The sequence below is a fragment of the Siphateles boraxobius genome, unplaced genomic scaffold, assembly GCF_051911475.1.
Source record: "Siphateles boraxobius isolate OS27281-9 unplaced genomic scaffold, OSU_SipBor_1 86, whole genome shotgun sequence".
Classification (NCBI taxonomy): domain Eukaryota; kingdom Metazoa; phylum Chordata; class Actinopteri; order Cypriniformes; family Leuciscidae; genus Siphateles; species Siphateles boraxobius.
In genome coordinates, this window is record NW_027509215.1 from 10,740,854 (window position 1) to 10,763,182 (window position 22,329).

At 35.2% G+C, this 22,329-nt stretch overlaps 2 protein-coding genes across 3 annotated transcripts in view; one reads left to right on the top strand and one right to left on the bottom strand.

Moving 5' to 3' along the window:
- sf3a2 (splicing factor 3a, subunit 2) overlaps positions 1-22,232 on the bottom strand; it is a 35,317-nt gene extending 13,085 nt beyond the window's left edge. The window contains exons 1-5 of one of the 2 annotated variants that reach the window (XM_077222206.1): positions 22,214-22,232; positions 10,397-10,614; positions 3,750-3,796; positions 3,560-3,669; positions 2,798-2,847 (exon numbers count right to left, since the gene is read on the bottom strand). In XM_077222206.1, coding sequence (XP_077078321.1) covers positions 2,798-2,847; positions 3,560-3,669; positions 3,750-3,796; positions 10,397-10,594 — 405 coding nt within the window. In that variant the 5' untranslated portion in view covers positions 10,595-10,614; positions 22,214-22,232. Of the gene's footprint in view, positions 1-2,797; positions 2,848-3,559; positions 3,670-3,749; positions 3,797-10,396; positions 10,615-12,295; positions 12,383-22,213 lie in introns of those variants that run through there. The other variant, XM_077222205.1, reaches the window with a different exon arrangement.
- Positions 13,406-21,457, top strand: plekhj1 (pleckstrin homology domain containing, family J member 1). Its single transcript, XM_077222240.1, has 6 exons — positions 13,406-13,684; positions 17,241-17,308; positions 17,383-17,449; positions 18,042-18,132; positions 18,209-18,272; positions 20,089-21,457. The coding sequence occupies exons 1-6, from the start codon at positions 13,591-13,593 to the stop codon at positions 20,158-20,160; spliced, it is 456 nt and encodes a 151-aa protein (XP_077078355.1). The 5' UTR covers positions 13,406-13,590; the 3' UTR covers positions 20,161-21,457.
- Positions 22,233-22,329: the final 97 nt, after the last annotated feature.

Below are 22,329 nucleotides of genomic sequence, written 5' to 3' on the forward strand. Positions count from 1 at the left end.
GCATAATTTCTCCTGTCCTTTACTCAAGCCTGTTAGCTTGCTGGGTAACGTTACCTCCATTCCGTTCTCTTTTTATAGCATTTGTCTTCTAAGTTTTAATTGTTTTTCAAACGCGATCTACTGCGGCTCTACATTCACACAATTGTTTTCAGTCTTTCTATATTTATTTAATCAATTTATCCTTATATTATATTCTTTTATATATTATATATATTATATATATTATATTCTTTATCCTTATATTCCTTATATATAATTAATTTTAAATACAAATTAAATGAATTATATATTTTAGATGTTTTTAGTTTGTTTTTAGTTCAGATATTCACATCTGAACAACATGTCTGTGTAAATTTGTTAAAACAAAAATTGTGTTAAAACATAATATGTTGGATATCATTTTTTTAACAATAATCATGTTTGTCAACTTGCCATCAGCAATTATCATTAAAAACAATGCAAATATTGATATTAGTAAAACTCAATGTGTGGCTTTTGCACTTTTTAAAGTACACTTTTACACATAAATACCCTGATTTACGGTTTTATTTAGTTATAATAAAAAAAAAGTCTAATTTAATTTCTATCCGATTAATCGAAAAAATAATCGCCCGATTAATCGATTATCAAAATAATCGTTAGTTGCAGCCCTAGTCTTTATACACCACTGGAAACATAGTTATGTTTATGATATTTAATATCATAATATATTTATAATATATTTAACTTTGCAGATGGCTCTTGAATATCAGAGCGTTTACAGACCCAAATATACAGCGTCTCAGACAGGAACGACTGTTGCATAAACTTAGCCACTATATTAAGTAAACTAGTGTAAACTACTTTGTTAAAAGTACAGCTAGCCCTTATGTTGTGTTCGGGTCATTTTGACCCGGAGAGGATTTTCCCGTATTTGAAAATGCTACTTAATGTAATTGCATTGGACTAAAATTTACTGGCTTTACTCAACCAGAGTCTAACAACAATTTATACATTGTAACATTTGTAATGTTCCTGGTCAAAAATGACCGATCTACAAACAATTGCTCATAAAGCTCTCATTATGCTACATTAACCAAATATTGGATTTAATCTTTTTGTAAACTTGTTTTCTGTCAATTACGACTGGTTTAATATTTCTTTTTGGAACTGATCGATCGTATGACTTATTTATCTGAGCTTACGTACTTTAGTTTATGAGTGAAAAAAAGTGTTATTTGTGGGTCATTTGGTACATTTTACAGAAAACATGAAAAAAAAGCAGTGTTTATCACACTAGTGCTTTGCCTTCAAACCAATAATTTTGTTTGAAATGCTTTTACTTTGTACACAATGGCACTAAGTCACACCTGAGATGTTCCCGGTCAAAAATGATCGGCTTACAAAAAAATTGCTTATAAATATGTTATGCTATTTTACCACCAAATATTGGATTTTATCTTTTTGTCAACTTGTTTTCTTTGAGTTAGGACAGGTTTTGTATTTATTTTTGAAACTGATTGATCGTAGGCCTCATTGATCTGAGCTTATATTGGTCAAAAATGACTGCACATTGGAAATGAATGGAGGAGAGATACAAAAATTAGAGAGATAATTGATCAGTTCCAAAAATAAATACAAAACCAATCTTAATTGAAAGAAAACAAGTTGACAAAAAGATTGAATCCAATATTTGGTGATGATGTAGCATAACGAGAGATTTATAAGCAATTTTTTGTATGCCGGTCATTTCTGACCGGGAACATCAAGTGTGACTGTGACATTTTGTACAAAATACAAGAATTTCAAAACAAATTTCCTGGTTAAAACATTAAAGCACAATTGTGTGATAAACAGTGCAATTTATTTTCATATTATACGTAAAATGTACAAAATTATCCACAATTAACGTTTTTTTCACTCAAAAAACTTAGGTAAGTAAGTCCTACCACCGATCAATTCCAAAAATAAATATAAAACCAGTCCTAATTGAAAGAAAACAAGTTGACAAAAAGATTAAATCCAATATTTGGTGAATGTAGCATAATGAGAGATTTACAGGTGAAACTCGAAAAATTAGAATATCGTGCAAAAGTTATAATTTTGATGATTATGGCTTACAGCTTATAAAAACCCCAAGTTCAAAATCTCAGAAAATTAGAATATTACATGAAATCAATCAAAAAAAAGGATTTTAAATACAGAAATGTCGTCCCTCTGAAAAATACAATCATGTATATGTATGTATATATACATACATACATATATATATATATATATTAGTTTCACCTTTTAATTTTCTAATTTTCTGTTAAATTTTTTTACAGAACTGGGAAAAACTGCATTTTCCTATCACTGACCCTGGGCATGGAATAATTTGTAAAAAAGATTTAAAACTAGACAAATGAGTGTCTATTGGTGAATTTAAAGGCATCCTTAAGACAGTGGTAATGAAGGCTTGTGATTGTTTTTGTTGAGAGGATACTATGTTCTAATATTTCTTTTAATTTTGTATTTGTTGTATTTTAACATGTTTAACATGCCAGGTCTCTCTTGTAAAAGAGATTTTAATCTCAATGAGACTTCCTGGTAAAATAAAGGTAAATAAATACATTTGAATTACTGAAATACTGTTGCACGATATTCAAATTTTTCGAGTTTCACCTGTATAAGCAATTTTTTGCCGGGTGGACATTTTAGACCAGGAACAGCACGAGTTTAACACAGCACATGGGTTAAACTAGTCTGACCAGCCAGGAAGTCTTGAAGAAAACACTTGTACGGCTAGTCTGAGCAGTTTCTGCAACACTGGCTTTACCTGGAAAAGCAGACTCTGCTGTCCGACCTCGGGATCCCTTTGTTTTGTTACTGTGGGTGAAAATAAAAATTAAAAATAAGCACACTTGTTATTATGGTTGCAACAATTGTGAGTTTAATCACATCAATGTTTGCATTAGGTAAAGTTTAATCACAACTAGGGCTGCACGATATTGAGGAAAAAATGCGATAACTTGTTAAATAATGCGATATTTGATATGATAATGCTTAAAGTGTGTAATATAAACAAATCATCTTTAAAATTATGACCGATCACATTCTTTTTGTGACGAGAAAACACCCCTACAGCTTCTGAGTGTTTTACTGTCGCATAAGAAGTGTTTTTAACATCAGTGTAAACCACAGCGTTCAGCTTATCCGTCATCAGGATTATTTAACAGAAACTGAGGAATCACATGTAAAAATAAAACACTGCTTAGTTTTCACTGTATGAATTAAATACTGATTCTTATTAAAGCTATAAAAGTTACTCAGCCGAGAGCAGCGAGTGATTTACTCTGTCTTTTGTTCATGACTCCAGTTATTGCAAGCCGTTGCGATATGCATATCACCATATTTATATTTGCGATATTTTGATAATTTTGATATATTTTGCAGCCGTAATCGCAACATTGCATAAGATGAGAGTGCATTTAATGTAGTCAATGTGAAACATCTATTTAGCAAGCAAACCGGATTAAACATTAAACAGAAATCAATCATAATTCTAATTATGTTTAATAAGTAAGGCTCAACGTCATACCTTTATAACCCGGTCTGCCGATCTTGACAAACTTCTTCACTTCCACCTTGACTTTCTCTGGAGCCGGTTGAGCCGGAGCTTCTTTCGCTTCTTTTGCGGCTCGTCTCGCGCTAGAAATGAAAATCACAGACGACACAATGAGTTCTGCTCATCCTCCTGATGATCGTGTGTGTGTGAGCGCGGCACTTACAGGTTAGACTGATGCTTTTTGCCCTGTGTGTGAGCGAGGTAACTTCCCTACAGGAGAAAATCACAAACACAATCCACATTAAAGTGTGAACCAAACATTCATGTTTACAGAGGAGTCAAACGTATTCACTAGGGATGGGACGGTATGAAAATTTCATATCACGATTATAGTGACCGAAATTATCGTGATTATCAGTATTATCACGGTTTTGTTAAAACAGGATGAAAGTGTTAAAAAAGAACTGATGCTCACGCTGAAAACATTTAAACAAGTTTTATATTTGAGAATCAACAATCAAACAATAAAACGAGCAGCTCTATGCACTTTCTAAAGCAAGATTCTATTCTGTGGCATTTCCTTCCTTATAATGACCGTCGTCAATAGCAACATATTATAACTCAGTGCACATCCATTCATCACAACGGACGCGCGCTCTCAGTTCATTCAAATACAACTTGTCATCTTGCGTCTCCATTTTTGATTGTATTGAAAATTAAATCAGAGTTGATTAATTGTTTACAGAATTTGATAATATTGTTGTGATCATCTTGTCTGGACGAGATTTGTACAAAATGGATTTAACAGGTAAGAATAGAGACATTAATCTCTATTCAATATGTCCCCGTAATTATGAGGTAAAAAGAGCACAAAGAAAATACATTATTATCTCTTAAATGTCACTCTTAATAGTCTTGTTTGAACTTGATCGTTCGTCTTTGGCTCAAAGACACTTGCTGCGAACTTCTCTTCGCGGAAGCTTCACGTTTATTTCAAGTGAGTGAGATAAAATATTTCAACTCTAAACAATATTTTGTGCCCCATTATTTCCCAGATGTAGTTTTAGTATTGAGATCAAAGTTAATATGCCTTGCGTTCGCTACAACAGTGTGTGACGGTCACACAGGACGGCTCGGCAGATTTGAAGTGTTTCCTCTATCGCAGCGACTTCTTTTGAGCATGTTCTGAAGACAGAGTGAACATCCTCGATTAAGTTTCCCTCAGGATTTTAGTGAATGCCCAAATATGACCACACCTCAGATGTCGTCCTCTTGAAAGGCTGAAAAATCTCCCGAACACGGTCACCGCCTTCCGCCATTCCAACAACAACATTGCGTGCCTGCGTCAGACTGTTGCTGGTATGATCACGATAATGATAATTGAATTTTAAACGATATTACTAACCGTCAGTACATTTTATCGTGGTTTATAGTTAAACCGGTAATCGTCCCATCCCTAGTATTCACATTCATTACTATAGATACTAGGGTTTAAAAAGACTTCTGACGAAGTAAAGTATCAACTCAAGCTTTTTACTCAAGGAAAAGTGCTGGTTTCAAAACTACTTTAAGTATAAAAGTAATGTAAGGGGAAAAAATGCCTTTAAGGATAAGAACTATAGTGCACTAAAGGCCATAATGACTGTAATGTAATATTAAAATGTTAATGTTGAAAGGTTTGGGATGCACTAGGCATGTTTCAGCCACATGTATGTCCATTGAAAATGAACGCATTTTTGAAAAAAAATGAGCAAAATTAGAATATCGTGCAACATTTATTTCAGTAATTCAAATTAAAAGGAGAAACAAATATATTTAGTATATATAACTACAGTGTTTCCCCTAGAAATTTTTCCAGCAGCGGTGCTGTTACGTGCCCGAGGTTGTTACCAAGCCGCGCGTGGTGGGGTCCGGGGGCATGCACCCTGGAAGATTTTTTTTTTTTTTAAAAACCCTTAAACCATGACTTCTGGCAAGTTTTGTGGATAGAAATGGACATTTTAAGAAAAACAAATATGACATACCATCAACTGATTCAAGGCATGATTATTGCAGCACGTACCTTGAACTGCAGTCACAAACAGAAACCTTAATTTTATAATTTTAGACAGGATTGTTCATGTTTTTCTTTTGTGTTCATTTTCAGCTTGGTAGAAATTGTTTAGGGGAAAAATGAAACAGCACAACCCAGAAAAAGATTATTTACAATTTATTGAAAATGTTATGTTAATGGGAAAGGCCACACCCAATCTGTGAGCACTTAATTTTTCTGGGCTTTTCATAGAAGATCTCTAAGGCTCTTTGGTATTTGAATGATTGTGGGGGTATTTTTTGTTTTTGCAAGAAGTCTTATGCTCATGTAGCCTGCATTTATTTAATTAAAAAAACACAGAAAAAACAGTAGCCTAATATTGTGAAATATTATTACATGATGTTCTTTTTAACTTTTTATTAATCAAAGAATCTTTGAAAAAAAAAGTAAAGAGCATCACATATCATATTAGAATGATTTCTGAAGGACACCAACAAGTTTAGTAGATATGATTTAACGTTAACTATCAGGACTATGAGCAGTATGTGATACTTCCTCGTCCTCGTGGAGAGCGCAGTTCGTACCGCTTTCTCCTTTCCACAAGCGCTTGCTCTCCCTTGGCGTCTGTCGTTGCTATGCAACCATGAACAGAGGCGCCGGCCGCATTTGAAATAATGAATTTGCACGCGCAAAAAACGCGCTGTGTGAACGGCCCCTTATGGCAACGTGACATTAGTCTAATCGAAAATATTTCCATATGTGGCTCTTTACTCCTTGTTTACAAGTGGATTCAGAGCCACCGCATGCAGCGCCGCCGGTCGCCATGTCTCAGTGTTTTTAGGTGTGTAAGTGAATGAAGAGAATGTCGTGATATTACTGATCATGGAAAGATTTTACAGCGGCGCTGAAAATCCAGCGACGGCGCTGCGCCGCTGCTGAATACATTGTAGGGGAAACACTGTAACTATATACATTATGCATGATTATACTTTTCAGAGGGCCGACATTTCTGTATTTAAAATCCTTGATTTCATGTAACATTCAAATTTTCTGAGATTTTGAATTTGGGGTTTTCATAAGCTGTAAGCCATAATCATCAAAATTATAACTTTAATTATAACGTACAACACAGAAGCGCTGCGCTGTTACACTAGTGAACTCACTCGAGGCCACAGAGAAGGAAATCAATAGTTGAAATAAAGTCGTTATTTTTGCGGACAAAAGTATTCTCGTCGCTTGATAAACTTAATTTTAAAAACTTTTATTTTTAATTTATATCAATAATATGACTACGACTTGTACCAAACTCCTCCCAGTACTATTCGCACATGATACAAATCTCGTAGCTTCTCACCAAGGCTTCAATATTTTAATAAAAACGGTCAATGAAGAACTATCATATATTGTGGAATGGTTTCAATGGAATAAACTCACGCTTAATAAAAAAAAATGCAACTTTATGATTTTTTGTAATACTAACAAACATTACCCTATAGAATTATCTAAGATCTTTATTAATAATATTCAAATCAAACTGGTTCAGCATACTAGATTTTTGGGAGTCATTATAGATAGTGATCTTAAATGGTTTAATCACATCGACTTCGTATTTAAGAGGTCAGCTAAAATGTTGGGTATATTAAGGAGCGTTTGTCCTTTAGTTCATCCTTCAGCATTTTTAACCTTATATTATAGTTTTTTGTTTCCTTTCATGAATTATTGCAATATTGTCTGGGCAGCTACCTATTCTACCTACCTGAAGAGATTAATAGTCATACAGAAGAAATATCTCATTCTAATAGATATGCACCCTCGCACCCCTTTATAATAAAGTTAAAGTTCTCCCTATTGATAAGGTAAATATTTATCAAACATGTTTACTAATGCATAAGTTTATATATAGGAAACAAGATCTACCAGACTCTTTTCAGAGTTTGTTTATCCCTATTTCACATGTACACATTTCAAACTAGACATAGCAATAATAATTTAGTCTTACCATACACACAAACTACAAGACATCAATTTAATATTTCTTTTAGAGGTCCTAAGCTCTGGAGTGATTTAAGTCCATCGTTGCGATCAATGTCCTCTTATTCAGCTTTTAAAAAGCATTTGAAGAGACTATTATTGCTAGCCTGACGCCTTTACTGTATGTAGTTTTTTCTAGGTATTGTTTGCTTGTATTGAATTGCTTTGTATTGTTTGTTGTTGTTTGTTAATTTTCTCATATTTGTGTGTTTTGTTTATTCTTCTTTTTTGATGTTTAGTCTGCATGTCTCATGAGTCAATAGGAGTAATAGTGGAACTCTGTTCAAGCCTAAAGTGGCTTCTTTCCCTCCTTGCATTGTTCTGTACTTGTACTAAACGTGCTAAATAAATAAACTAAACTAAACTAATAAACTTAAGATTGAGCCACTGTAGTCACTTGGACTATTTTAACGATGTCTTTAATAACTTTAAGGAGTGATCCAGCTCTCAGATTTAATCACAAATATCTTAATTCGTGTTCGGAAGATGAACGAAGGTCTTACGGGGTTGAACAACATGAGGGAGAGTAAATACTGACAGAATTTACATTTTTGGGTGAACTATCCGTTTAAATTGAATTACTGAAATACATGAACTGTTGCACGATATTCTAATTTCTCGAGTTTCACCTGTATATGCGTGTAATGCATGTGCAGATGCGACGGATCGCGTACAAATAAACGTGTACGTTTATACTTCTCGTCCAATCACAATTAGGGCTGTAGTCAACCAAAGAAATCCTTAGTCGACCAAAGTCCTGTACTGCGCAACGATTAGTCGACTAAAAAGAAAAAGAAAAAAGGACGCGATGTTTTGCATTTTGATTGAACATTTATTAAACAATTGTCGTAGAGCATTTATAAAACAACAACGAAAAAGCATCAATAATGCATAAAACTATAATTATACAATTCTTTGAAAATTTAGTGATTTTTTTTAACTGCCCAGTGAGGAGTTCTGTCCTAGGTCTATAGTGACAGTCACAATCGCGCACCTGACCACACCACACGCTACACAACATATAACTGCTACTGCCAAATAATGAAAAATCCCAACAAAAGCTCTCGTTTATACAGGCTGTATATTCTTCTTTACTTTTAAAGCTATGGGTTAACTTTTGTCCAGCCGATCTAGACGTTTATAAACAAACACACAAAAAAACAAAATAGCCTAAAAAACAATCCTAATAATAATAGGCTGTAGCCTATAGTATGAAAACATATGGGTTTATTTTCGTTTTGTTACATTATTTAGGCAATTTTCAAACGCGTCAAGTGTACAAACAAAAACAAAAACATAAGAAAACACAATCTATTGAGTCAGCATAATAAAGCCGTTAAGGCTACTTACCGATCTGCAGCCCTAGTCCACCTGTTTATGTTGTGGGCCAAAAACACTAACATGTCCACATTCTTGGGTAAAAGACAGCTCCTCGACTTGTTAACAATAAATCCTGCTTTGGAAAACATGCGCTCTGCGGGGGTGGAGGTTGCAGGGATGCAGCCAGACAAAAGATTTCGTGGACATTTTGTCACATATAGCGCCTAAAAACACGTAGAAAACGCTAGGCGTGTTCTCCTTTTTTCAAAGCCCTAAGGCGGTTGCACTCCGAGGCGCCTGTCGTTGCTAAGCGCAACCATCAGCTGCGCTCTCCGTTACAGCAAGGAAAACGCTTGTGGCCTTCTGAAAAGTTGAGATGTTTTTATTTCGATGTGGCGCGGACGCGCTTGGAAAAAACGAGCGCGTCGCTTCCATTATGAGCGTGCATACCGCGCGCCTACATTTGAAATAACGGACTTGAGCGCGCAAAAGACGCGATATGTGAACAGGCCCTAAAGCCAAAACAAGTAGCGTTCTAACTGAATGAATACAGCAAAACTACCTATATTGCTTACTGAGCGCTAAGCAGCAGTTGAGCCAGCCACAGGTGCGGTTCCCGAGTGTTCTAGGTGGTGCGCTAAACTGTGGCGCTGTTACAAAATAGCCTAAATTAAAGCATTTAAAGTTGGGGATAAAACATAGGCTAATTATATTTAGAATACAGTAATATATAACTGCTTATAAAGGATTAAATATCAAGGAGTAAATCATTGAAAATTTCTTTCTATTGGTAAAAAAAAAAAAAAAACACAACTGGTCGACCAATGAGAATGTCAGTCGACCAAGACGGCATCTACCGATTAGTCGACTAAACGACTAAAGTTGACAGCCCTAATCACAATCAAATTCACTCCATCCGGATAGGTTTTTTTTTTTGTTGCTTTTTAAACGATGACAAGCCGGAATGAAAACAAACCGAAATGAAATAGGAGTAACAAGGCTATTTTTAAAATGTAAGGAGTAGAAAGTACAGATAATTGCGTGAGAGAAGTAGGAGTAAAAGCAAAAAGTCAGCTGACTCCAGTAAAGTATAAATACCCAAAATTTCTAGTATTTGTACTTCGGTACTTGACAGACACCTCTGCATGTTTATACACCGTATGCGCCAAAGAAATCATTATACATCTTTACAATATTGTCTTTGAACTTTCGTTTTTGGCATCGCTGTCCAGCAGGAATTAGCTTTTAGAGTGGATTTACTTAATGTAAAGTTAACGGAAGTTATCATGAGGATTGTAATGTTTAAAGCAGACGTCTTAACAAATGTCAGTAGACCGGGAAGATTTTAAAACGAGACGTTCATTTATAAACACGCAGGATCGCTGTGAAAATACAGACCGGAAGACAAAAGACAACGAGCGCAGCGCTGAAAAGGGGCGGGGCTACAGAAGGTCTATAAAGTGCATTAATGCGACTCATCATCATACCTCATTATTGTGAAGTGTGAGACACAGTTTACACTCATAAGAGCCCAAGTGGTTTTTCATGAAGTAGGGATCTTTGTTGATGTCTATGGTCTCGAGCGCGAGCTGGCGCAGGCGTTCCCGCCGGTCTCGGTTGCTCTCGGACGACGAGGCGACGCCACCGCTGCCCGTCTTCCCTCCGGCTCTGTGCTGGAAATCCATGATGGCAGATCCTCACACAACTGCGGGGGAAAAAAATGCGTTATTAATATTAAACACAGTTAAAGGGAACATATAATGCATGAAAGAGTTTGAACTTTAAGTAGGAAAGAAACTAAAAATTATTCAGACACCAGATATCAATTTTGACATTTTGTTTCACTAGTGTGTGCAGGACACTATTAGTTAATTTATGAAAGTGTGTATAGCAAAATAAAGTAAACTGTGACATATTACACCCAAATGTTCTTCATACAGTGACTACCAGAAACATTTATACAAATTTGGGAGCAAAAATGATTGGGACACTTTGAGCTGATCATGTTTTGCTGAAGTGTTTTTTCTTTAATAACTAATGCAGCTTTTTACACCACAGACTGAACAACATGAAGCATTGCTTGGTAATTGTTTGAGCTAAACTGGTATTATCTAATTGTGTAGTTAAATTTAACAGCTGACAGATATTCAACATAATTCATGTGTGAGAGTCTAACAGAAGGACGGAGAAAACCAGTCAAATATCAAATGAGTTCTTGTCAGATTTTATTACCATTTTCTAAACTATAGCGAATAAACTGTGATAATGTGAGAAATGTTTAAGGTGTCTGAATACATTTTGGTTTTCGACTGCCCGAATACGTAGTATTCAAAAAACAGTAGGTGAAAAGTCCCCAGATGACTTACTACTTTGTGTGTATTTTAATATAACGTTATATAACGTAATCTATTCAAGCGCAAGAAGACTCGAGCAGACAAATACACAGAAAAATGTCAAAACATCCTCGTAAACACAGACGGTTATGTCTAAAGTGAACGTAAACAGTTGAGAAAGAAAACATATACGTGCTGCTCTTAAAGTGACAGTAGCCTAATATTCCTGCGTTAATCAAACAACAAAGAGAAAATTCACTCGCAGAATAACTTTTGTAACTATGTTTGTAATCTTAAAACACTATTTCAATTATATCTTTGTTCAGTTGTAATTATTTGTGCGATTGATCAAGTGTTTACTTGTCTTTAGCCTGTTGATTTTTGTTCATTATATTCAGCTACAATGAAATATTTTGAAGTATTCAAAATCGATATTCATTAAATCGATATTCACATTTATTCTATCGAAACGTTTCCTGTTATTTCAAAGAAATAATGCGTTTTAAACAAAGAAAGTTATAATAAATAACCGAGTTATTCATACGCGATAATTTACTGAAATGGGGTTACAAACAATCTTCATAAATTATGGTAGCCAATAATTAAAGAGCAGCTTTATGATTATTTTAGACTTACATTTAATAGTCTGAAAGTTACAGCTCGTTACATTGTAAAGGTCTGAGAAAGTGGGAAATAGTCTAAAAAATTATGATTGTATTTAGAGCTAGAAACCTTGACTAACATAACCGAATGGAATAAAAATAATAAAACGCATAAGTGTATAATATGATCCCATTTACGGTTGAGTGTACGGTTTAACTTATCATTTAAAATAGAATATAAAGAATAAATATATAAATATATGATAATAGCATAAATATAATGATATATGGCAATAGTTAGTGTAAAAGAGCTAAATCGAACCGTATTGACTTCAAAGCTGCACTTTCAATGAATTGCTTATTAATAGATTAATAGATCGAGTTTAGTTTGGTGTTTTTACGCAAAAATAAGCATAATTTTGTATCAAAATCGAATTGTGAAAATGTTTACCCAACGTCCAGATCACGCTTGCCGCCGTCGCAGTTGTAATGCGCATGCGCTTACGGGTGATGCACTTCCTGTTCCTGTTATTTTGTCATGCACAACTTTATTGATAAAAGCACAATAGCAATGCTACATTACAAGTGACTGTTTTTTCTTTAGAAAAGCACCGTGATTGTGCTAAGTCTAAAAGAAGAAAATGCGTACTTAAAACAGCAAAATTAAATATTTGAATTAACATGAAAATGGGTTTGTGATTATTATTATTTAAAAGACATTTCAAAACGTGCCCCTTAAATATTTGTGTACAGGCGTTTTTACTGTTTATGGTTTTTAGTGGTAAAGCAGCGCCATCTGTCGGCTACATGTGTTAAGCTCCTCCAGCTCTTGGTTGTATGCATAGATATATACACATTGAAACCTTATTCGTGCTGTTGGGTCGTCCGCCATATTGGAACGGTCAAAACATCGGTCCGCGAACACTCGAGCAAGTTGACTGCATCTGCAACCAGTTCGACAAGAAACATTGATAAATATCTATATAAATATACGTCAGTAGAGTATTTTACTAAACTAACTCAATACAAGATAAAAGTTTCAACTAATATGGCATTAAAATTTTTACATTGAATAAAAACCTGTTATGTCAACGCATATAAAAACACAAATCAAAAACACTCTCAGATGTGTAAGGTTATCCCATATCTCAGGAATTTAAATCTCGGTGGTTTCACAACCATAGGCTATGCAATGTTGTGGTATCATTGATTCTTACTTTTTTTTTAATTGAACAAAGATCACTGGTGATGCATGTACCACAAAAACAAAATAGGATAAGAAACTCCAGGTAAAGCAAGGCAATACAGTAGGCTACATTTTCAAACAAGATACAGTAACAGAGATAGTCTACTAAAAAAATTGAATATAAATATAATACAATATAAATTAAAATACAACACACGAATAAATAAATAACATAAAACTTCATAAATAAATAAAAATTATTATTAATTCTCCCACTGAGTGACGACAAGTCACACGCTGACCATTCCAAGATGGCGGGCGCGCCGACGTCTCTGGAGAAGTCAAATTTTGATTCTACGTAGGTATATCTATGGTTGTGTGTGTGTGTGTGTGTGTGTGTGTATGTGTGTGTTTAGTATCAGACAGACACATCAGTTCATTCGCAGAGTTAGAAGAGCTACTACAGCAGTATGACTGACAGTCCGGATGAGAATTATCAGATCAGTTTGAAGTCCTAAAATGCGCTTTAATGAGACGAAACTGCTGTCAAAGAGCTAAAAATGCGATTTAATGAGAAGGAGCTGGTGTTCCTGAGCCGCCAGCCGTCAGAGAGAGCGGCCGAGCTGGGCATGAGAGGCCCGAAGAAAGGAGACGGTAAGAGCCGATCATTTCACTAAACATTATCAGCTATCATAAAGATTTCTACCATCTTTTCTACCCCAGAAGACGCGAGAAAACTAGACAAAACTAGAAGACTGTCCCCTTTACGATCAAGTTTGTGATACGAATAGCCTAGTAGGGTGACCAACATTCCTGTTTTCCCAGGACATGTCCTGTTTTCACGTCCTGTGATGAAATATCCTGGTTTGCAAATAAATGCTGGGAAAGATCAGCTCTACAGCAAAATATAGATGGGCAAACAACGAGGATCAGGAAGAAAAACAGGATAAAGAGGAAGAAAACTAAAGATATAAATATATTTTGTTAGTTCGTTTTTGTAAGTTTGTGAGAGCTTTTTTTGTTCAATTTGGAGGTATTTATTTTAGTTATTTATTATTTATATATTTATTTTTCTAATACAGAAGAAACATTATTTCTATCATTATTTCATTCATTATTTTTTTTAAACCTGTCATAATAAAACAATATTGAGTAACCTCTGAGAAGCCTATCTGAATTTGTTTCTTGTAATATAACAATTTTCTATCCATACAGAGGAGGCATAGCCTACTTTAAATGTATTGAAATTAATAAGGCATCTTTTAGTAAACTTCGAGTATCATTTGAGTATCTGTTTGCCGGACCGAGTGTCCTGGTTTTTGGTAATCAAAATATGGTCACCCTAACGAATAGCATTGTGGCGTACTACTCGCATTATATCTGTCTTGTAAAGATATGACAGCAGTAATTAAAGTAAGCTAGTATTCAGAGTACAGCTTATATTTAATTGCTGGTAGTCACTTGTTCGTACACCAACTGCAAGTCACGTGACCTTCACTACGCGCACTCTGATAGGTAGTTGCTTCATTTGCATAAAATGTATCTCTGTTCAACTTTTCGCAGTTCAATTTTTTAAAGCTGTTGAACGATAAAAACATTGACAGCCAATTAGAAAACACTCTTATTTAAAGCGACAGACGACAATGAACGCATACAAAAACGTATCATCCGCCTGTGTGGTTGCTAATATAGTTAACGTTATATTTATATTTATCGTTCTTAATCGGACATGGATTTAATCGTTATAGTAGGTGTTCCAGCTGGATCAGGTGGCGAGTCACATGAACTCTAAACTTCTATTGATTGTTGCCGAATTTGCATAAAGTTGATCTCTGTTAAACTTTGAGTTTCAATATGTCACTTTAAAATTGCCAATATTAAAAATTAAATTTATAACGAAGCTCTCATGATGCAACAACACTATACTGTAATACTGGCCGGCAGGTTATGCAACATCTAGAACTTTATCGTAATAATCCACAAAGATGTCAGAATGCAACAAAACTACAATGCTCATAATCTTGCTGTTGCGATGTGACAAAACTAGACCGCCTTGACTTGTTATAGTTAACGATTGCGTTTCTACGCAATACAATACAAAATCTGACAGGAGTTTAATAGCTTTTGGTCATTAATGCGCCAGGAGGCGGATCATGTGACATCCACTACTTGCGCTCCCATTGGTTGTTACCAGTTTGATTACATCATCAGATCAGCGATCGTGTCATCTCAAATCACCATCATTCACGATAAATGTTATAATCAATAATAATAAGCTTCATTTTATACAGTGCCTCTGATTGTGAAAAATGAAGTTTTATATGGTAAAAACAACCTTTACTCTACAAACTAATAAAAGTTTAAAAAACATGCATTATATTGACTAATTGTTATCAAAATGATTCCAATTCGCATGGATTCATGGAAACGACTAAAAATTCACTATTATGCAGGACAGACACGTAATTTGGCAATGTAAATTTGTAAAGAAAGACTATGCGCCTGCGCACATATATATATATATTCAAACGTGCATTCCTATAGACTAAACACATGATATGCATGTGCACGCCGTTACATATTCACGTTTACACGAAGATGATAAAGTTTTTCAAAACTTGCACCTTGGAACCTGTTCGTTCTCGAGCGACAAACACTGTAATCGTGTAAATGAACGTCCAGAACGCATTAAAAGTTTCTGTATTCAGTAAAAACGGTGTGTGTGTTAGCGGCCGCTAAGTTAATAACTAATGATCTTTACAACGGAAGTGAATCAATCAAAACTAACTTTATCTGGAGTCTGGACAATGGCTCGTTTCCACTGAGCAGTACGTTACGGTACAGTACGGTTCGGTTCGGGTCAGTAAACCATGATCCAGCTAGCGTTTCCACCGCCAACAGTACCCTACTTAATAGGCGTGGTGTTTGCCGGAAAGAAGCCATCAACGTCATTTTCGCGCGAAGAAGAAAGCGACAAAGGAAACACCAATGGATGGCATACAGCAGATCTTGTCCTTGCTTCTCGGCATGTTTGTCACAAGAAGACAAGCGCCGACATTAGGCATTTCTCAATACCAAGTATGTAAAGTTCTCAGCAGAAGGACTCCTGAGGACGCGAGTCCGGTAATTCTCCAAATGGAACAGCGCGTTCTTGAAAGCGTCACTCAGCTCGCTCTGCATGTACATTTTAGGCAACAATAAAACGAAGTATGTTATAAAACACCACTCTGCCTCTTTTCGTTTTCATTTAAATAAATTTTAAACATTATAGGCACACAAATGTGGTTCAGGCAATGTATAGACCTGATTATATTATAACGATTATTAAAACGATTGGCCAGGGAATGAATTATCGATTCACGAGACCAAAGATCACCCGTTAGATATACACAAGACGAATTACCACTACAGAGTCAGCGGCAAACGTCAGAACGACTAGCCGAGGAAAGGCTGTTCCAGGCGGGGAACATGAGCGCCGAGCGCCCGGTGATCCCTGGAATGGATCAAATTATCATTAATCCTTATAAATAAAGCGCAGATTTGAGCTTTAAACAACTACATTCTCGCCTCAAAAACTCTTAAAACTACATTTCGTGAAAGTATAACCGTAGTATTACATTCCAACTGTATATTAAAAAATGGCGCTTCTTATGTTGTCATTCCCCTTGTAGCTCGCGCAAGTGACGATACTCTGTCAACCAATCAGCGTTCTGCAGTGAGTCTAGCTCCTCCCTTTAGTACCGTTCCACTGTGCTAGGTACCACAACGGAAGGGTACCCAAAAAGTGGTACGGTACGGTTCGGCTTTTTGGTACCATTCACAACTTTTGACAGTGGAAACGCAAATAATTGCGTACCGTACCGAACTGTACCGCACCGTACCGCTCAGTGGAAACGAGCCATAACTTTATACTAGATCTGCTGTAAAGCCTAAACAATCTCTGTTACTGTAATCTCCTATTATCACTGTAAAGCTGCTGTGAAACTCTATATTGTTAAAGCGCTGTAGAAATGGAGACTTGACTAAACATGACCTTTACAATACAAACTAATAAAAATATAAAAACCATGCATTATATTGACCAAACATGCTCTAAAAAGCCACTCTAAAGAATCAGTTTAATGTAAGATTATGACTGTGCCTCACTAGACTAGATTGGTCTGGTTTTGTAAACAGTTTGACCTAGTTCTCCTCTATTTCCCAACAACAGTTGTGAAGAAGCGCTTGGTGAAACTGATTGTTAACTTCCTGTTTTACTTCCGGACCGACGAGGACGAGGTGAGTGCGGTTTGATCTGAATCTCAACGCCGTCGTGGTCACATTCATTACAGTTTGACTTCTTGTGTCTTCAGCCCATCGGCGCTCTGCTGCTGGAACAGTGTCGCGTGGAGAAAGAAGACGGTCATGCTTTCTCTATTGGTGAGAGTCAAAGATTCACACGTTGTGCTTTTAATGTAAAGCATCATGTTCTCTGTATCTCGTTCTGTTTTGACTTTTTAAAGAGAAGTTCTATTAGAACAGGTTTTCCTGCTTGAATGTATTACATATTCTCCATTGTTGCGGCTCCTCTCTTCCCAGTCTGTCAGTAACGCTCTGTTTACTTCCTGTCTCTATGAAGCCCCTCCTCCTGAAAAGCACACTGTGCTCTGATTGGTCGGCTGGAGCAGTGTGTTGTGATTGGTTGAGCGCTTCGAGTGTGTTTGGGAAATGTCCCGCCCCTTTTCATATCCGCCAGTTTAACACACTACTAACTAACTCAACCAGGCCCCGCCCCTTTATTCTGCGTATGAATTATTATAATGAGGAATATTGTGACGTGTTCGTTCCCGGGAGAAACTCAAGATACAATGGAGGCGTTTCAGGAGTTCAGAAACACTGACACTGCAAAGTCACAAAGTTTTTTTTTATGATCAAACAGCAACATTACATACTAAAGACAGAAGATCATGGAAAAAATTAAATTAAAAAATAAATGTGACCTCACTCACTGTGTTTCTTGCTTTTTTTCCAGTGTTCCTGGACGAGGCTGAGAGGAAGTATTTGTTTGAATGCGATTCTCAGGAACAGTGTGTTGAATGGATCGACGCCATCATTAAAGCCAGGTGTGTGACGCGCTGACATTACCCATCATCCTCTGCGTTTCATGATTTATAACCGTAATCTGCTTTTGTCTCACAGTTATGAATTCATGCGCAAGAACCTGATCTACTACCGCACAGAAATCCACCGATTGACTGGAAAGGTGAGGGAATCAATATTAATTAATGCAACAAATACATCAAATAATATACAAATTATTTTTTAGTTTAAAACGGTGATTGATTCTTCCCACGATTCTGAACAGACAACTAGACAAAATAACTTATTTACTAGTATCTGACAAAATGTTATTTGCTTCAGTCTATTGAAAAAATATTTAATTAATTTTAATAATTTTTTAAAAATCATTTGAATTAATGATTCAATGACTCACTCATAATCCTTCACTTGTTTAATTATCGGGTGAATCAGCATTTTTTAACAAATCTCTTGAGTGAATGATTCAATGAGTCACTCATAATCCTTCACTTGTTTAATTATCGGGTGAATCAGCATTTTTTAACGAATCTCTTGAGTGAATGATTCAATGACTCACTCATAATCCTTCACTTGTTTAATTATCGGATGAATCAGCGTTGTTTAACGAATCTCGTGAGTGAATTATTCAATGACTCACTCATAAGTCCTTCACTTGTTTAATTATCGGATGAATCAGCGTTGTTTAACGAATCTCGTGAGTGAATTATTCAATGACTCACTCATAAGTCCTTCACTTGTTTCATAACTGGTGGACTCAGTGTTTTTGAACAAATCTTTTGAACGAAGGATTCAATGACTCACTCATAATCCTTCACTTGTTTAATTACCAGATGAATCAGCGTTTTTTAACGAATCTCTCGAGTGAATGATTCAATGAGTCTCTCATAATCCTTCACTTGTTTAATTACCAGATGAATCAGCGTTGGTTAACAAATCTCTTGAGTGAATGATTCAATGACTCACTCATAAGTCCTTCACTTGTTTCATTACTGGTGGAATCAGTGTTTTGAACAAAACTTTTGAATGAATGATTCAATGACTCACTCATAATCCTTCACTTGTTTAATTACCAGATGAATCAGCGTTTTTTAACGAATCTCTCGAGTGAATGATTCAATGAGTCATTCATAATCCTTCACATGTTTAATTACTGGCTGAATCAGCGTTGTTTAACGAATCTCTTGAGTGAATGATTCAATGACTCACTCATAAGTCCTTCACTTGTTTCATTACTGGTGGAATCAGTGTTTTTGAACAAATCTTTTGAATGAATGTTTCAATGACTCACTCATAATCCTTCACTTGTTTATTTACCAGATGAATCAGCGTTTTTTAACGAATCTCTCGAGTGAATGATTCAATGACTCACTCATAATCCTTCACTTGTTTAATTACTGGATGAATCAGCGTTGTTTAACAAATCTCTTGAGTGAATGATTCAATGACTCATTCATAATCCTTCACTTGTTTCATTACAGGATGAATCAGCGTTTTTTTAACGAATCTCTCGACTGAATGATTCAATGACTCGCTCATAAATCCTTCACTTGTTTAATTACCAGATGAATCAGCATTTTTTTAACAAATCTCTTGAGTGAATGATTCAATGACAAACACATTTTTCAACACTTGTCGCCACCTACTGGTGTAACGATGTAATCGATACCAATCTTTATTTTAAAGTGTCAAGTTACTTTCAAATGGTGATTTTACTTTATTTTGATCACGACTGTAGACATCAGTGTATATATCCGAACTATACACTTTTATTCCAGTACGTCTGTGATTAATTGAGAAATAATGATAGTGTGTAGTTGGGAAAAAACGTTTGTGAAGCTGAAATGTTCCGATGTGATTCTTGTCATTTAGGAATAAAATCATGGGTGTTTGAATGGAGATCGCGATCTTTTAACGATTAATCATGCAGCTCTACCACATAATATTGATTATGCTTGGATGTACTGTGTGATTTCCCGCAGGACCCACTAGAGCAGTATGGGATATCGGATGAAACGCGCTTCCAGGTCAACAGTGCTCTTCCTCCCACATGAACACACTCCTCGAGTTTCACATGCAATCGTCTGGTTTCTCTGCGTTTTGTCGTTTTTTTTCTTCAGGTTTTTCTTCTTTTACAGTCTGCCAGTATCATCACTGTACATTCTGACCTCTATAATCGTTTTATTTTACAAATGCGTTATATTACTGTAATGAATGTCTGCTGAGTTTGAGCCAGTTGCAATTAAAGTTTCCTCCGAATATCAAGGTCATGTTAATGAGGACGGCATGAACTGGGTCGTGTTTTTAAAAACTGATTTCAGCACCTTTATTGCCTTTTATAATTGTGATCGAAAACTACAAACCTTTTTAACGTGTAGTCATGCATGCTTTATGTAGCTTCACCTTAAATGCACTAAAACTCTTTTTTTTTTTGCTCCCAAAAGCACTGAAGCTTTTCAGTCAATCTGACCTGTGAGTTTTTAGTTTCGCTGCTTTGATTTTGTGCGTATGAATGTGTATAGTGGTCTGAATTTACCACAAAATCATGATAAAAAATTGAAAATTATCTTTTAGTACAAAGAAAATGAATCCTGTTTATGACTGTTCAATTATGAAATGATTTTTATGACGATAACCGCATTTACCCAGCAAATACTTCTCATTTTCTTTAAGATAATACAGATCCTGTTCAGACACCATCAACATGCAAATGCACAACTCAATACAAGTAATTTAATAAATGCAATAATTTTTCAATGTAAACGCCTAAAAGTAGGCTTTATTACTTGATGCATGGAATTCCTTATTTTTTATCTTTACGATAATACAGTCAGCCAGATCCTGTTCAGACACCATCAACATAAACTACTTTACAAATGCACGACACAATTTAAAATCATTTAATAAATGCAATAATTGTTCAATGTAAACGCATCAAGGCATGGGATTCCTTATCTTTTCCTTTTGATCTTGTGGTGATATTTGACTTGAAAACTTCACATGTGTTTAAACATCATTGCATTCAATGTTTGTGACGTAGCAGATTTAATGAAACTTGATTTAATCAATATGAGAGGATTTTTGTTGGATTGTTTGTATTCGTCACAGCGAAATATGAGGAACTGCTTTCCTTTTATTTTAACCCTTCGTGCCTGTAACTTTCCATTTGTATAAGTGATGAAACTATTATACAGACTTTAAAAGAGCATGAATGTGAGATTTATGAATGTTTTAAGCTTTCGGTCTTTCTTTCATGCAATTGCAATGATTCCTTATATAATTTAGATTTCATAATTTATAAATGTTCCTTATTTCAACCTTATTTTTTGTTAATAAATTGCTTTTAAAAGATACCAGTGCTTTTGATTTTATGCTGATTTACCCACTAACAGTCTGAAAAAAAGACAGTATCATCCATTTCAAGGAAATGCTGATATGAATAAATATCTGCCAATGTGGTCAGAAAAATAATCTTGTTTTTCCTTTGAATTAAGACTTTTTTCTGACCGATGTTATTGTTTTAAGCACAAACTCACTTCATTTTGATAGTTTTTTCATCAAACAAGACTTCTCCAGTAAATGTATCTTGATTTAAAGATATTTGTGCTAGAAAACAAGACAGAAACACTGAGGAAGAACGTCATATTTTTGCAATGTGTGCACAATAACACTTGCATACTGCCGCTCACCACTTCATTCAGGACAACAGTCAGATAATGCCAATTTTAATCCTGTTAAATACCACAAATTAGTCATTTTATGAATGGAACATAAAACTCATTTTCAAGGATTAATAAGTATCATGGAGAAAGACTACATAAGAAAAGCTCACAAGAGGTGAAGAAACAAGTATTTTCAGAAAATTAAGGGATCAAATATGACTGATATGTATCAATGCATGTGATTAATCTTTGCTTATTTTAGGATATTTAAGCTTAGCTTACATGAGGACTCAAGGAAAGGACTTCACTTTCATGTTTTTAACCAAATGTTGCATTAAAATGATGTGTAATTTGATCAAACAGGATGGATATTTTTTTAGAGCAACACAAAACATTCAAACACAAAATTAATCCAATGAAATAAGATCCACTGACAAACACTTACTGAAGTTTGTGCTTCTGATTCCCACCAATTAATGATGTCACTTCCTGGAGGATGATGTCATTAAGGAAGTGCCTTTTGCTAGTTTTTTAATTTTTTTTATTATTATTATTGCCAGT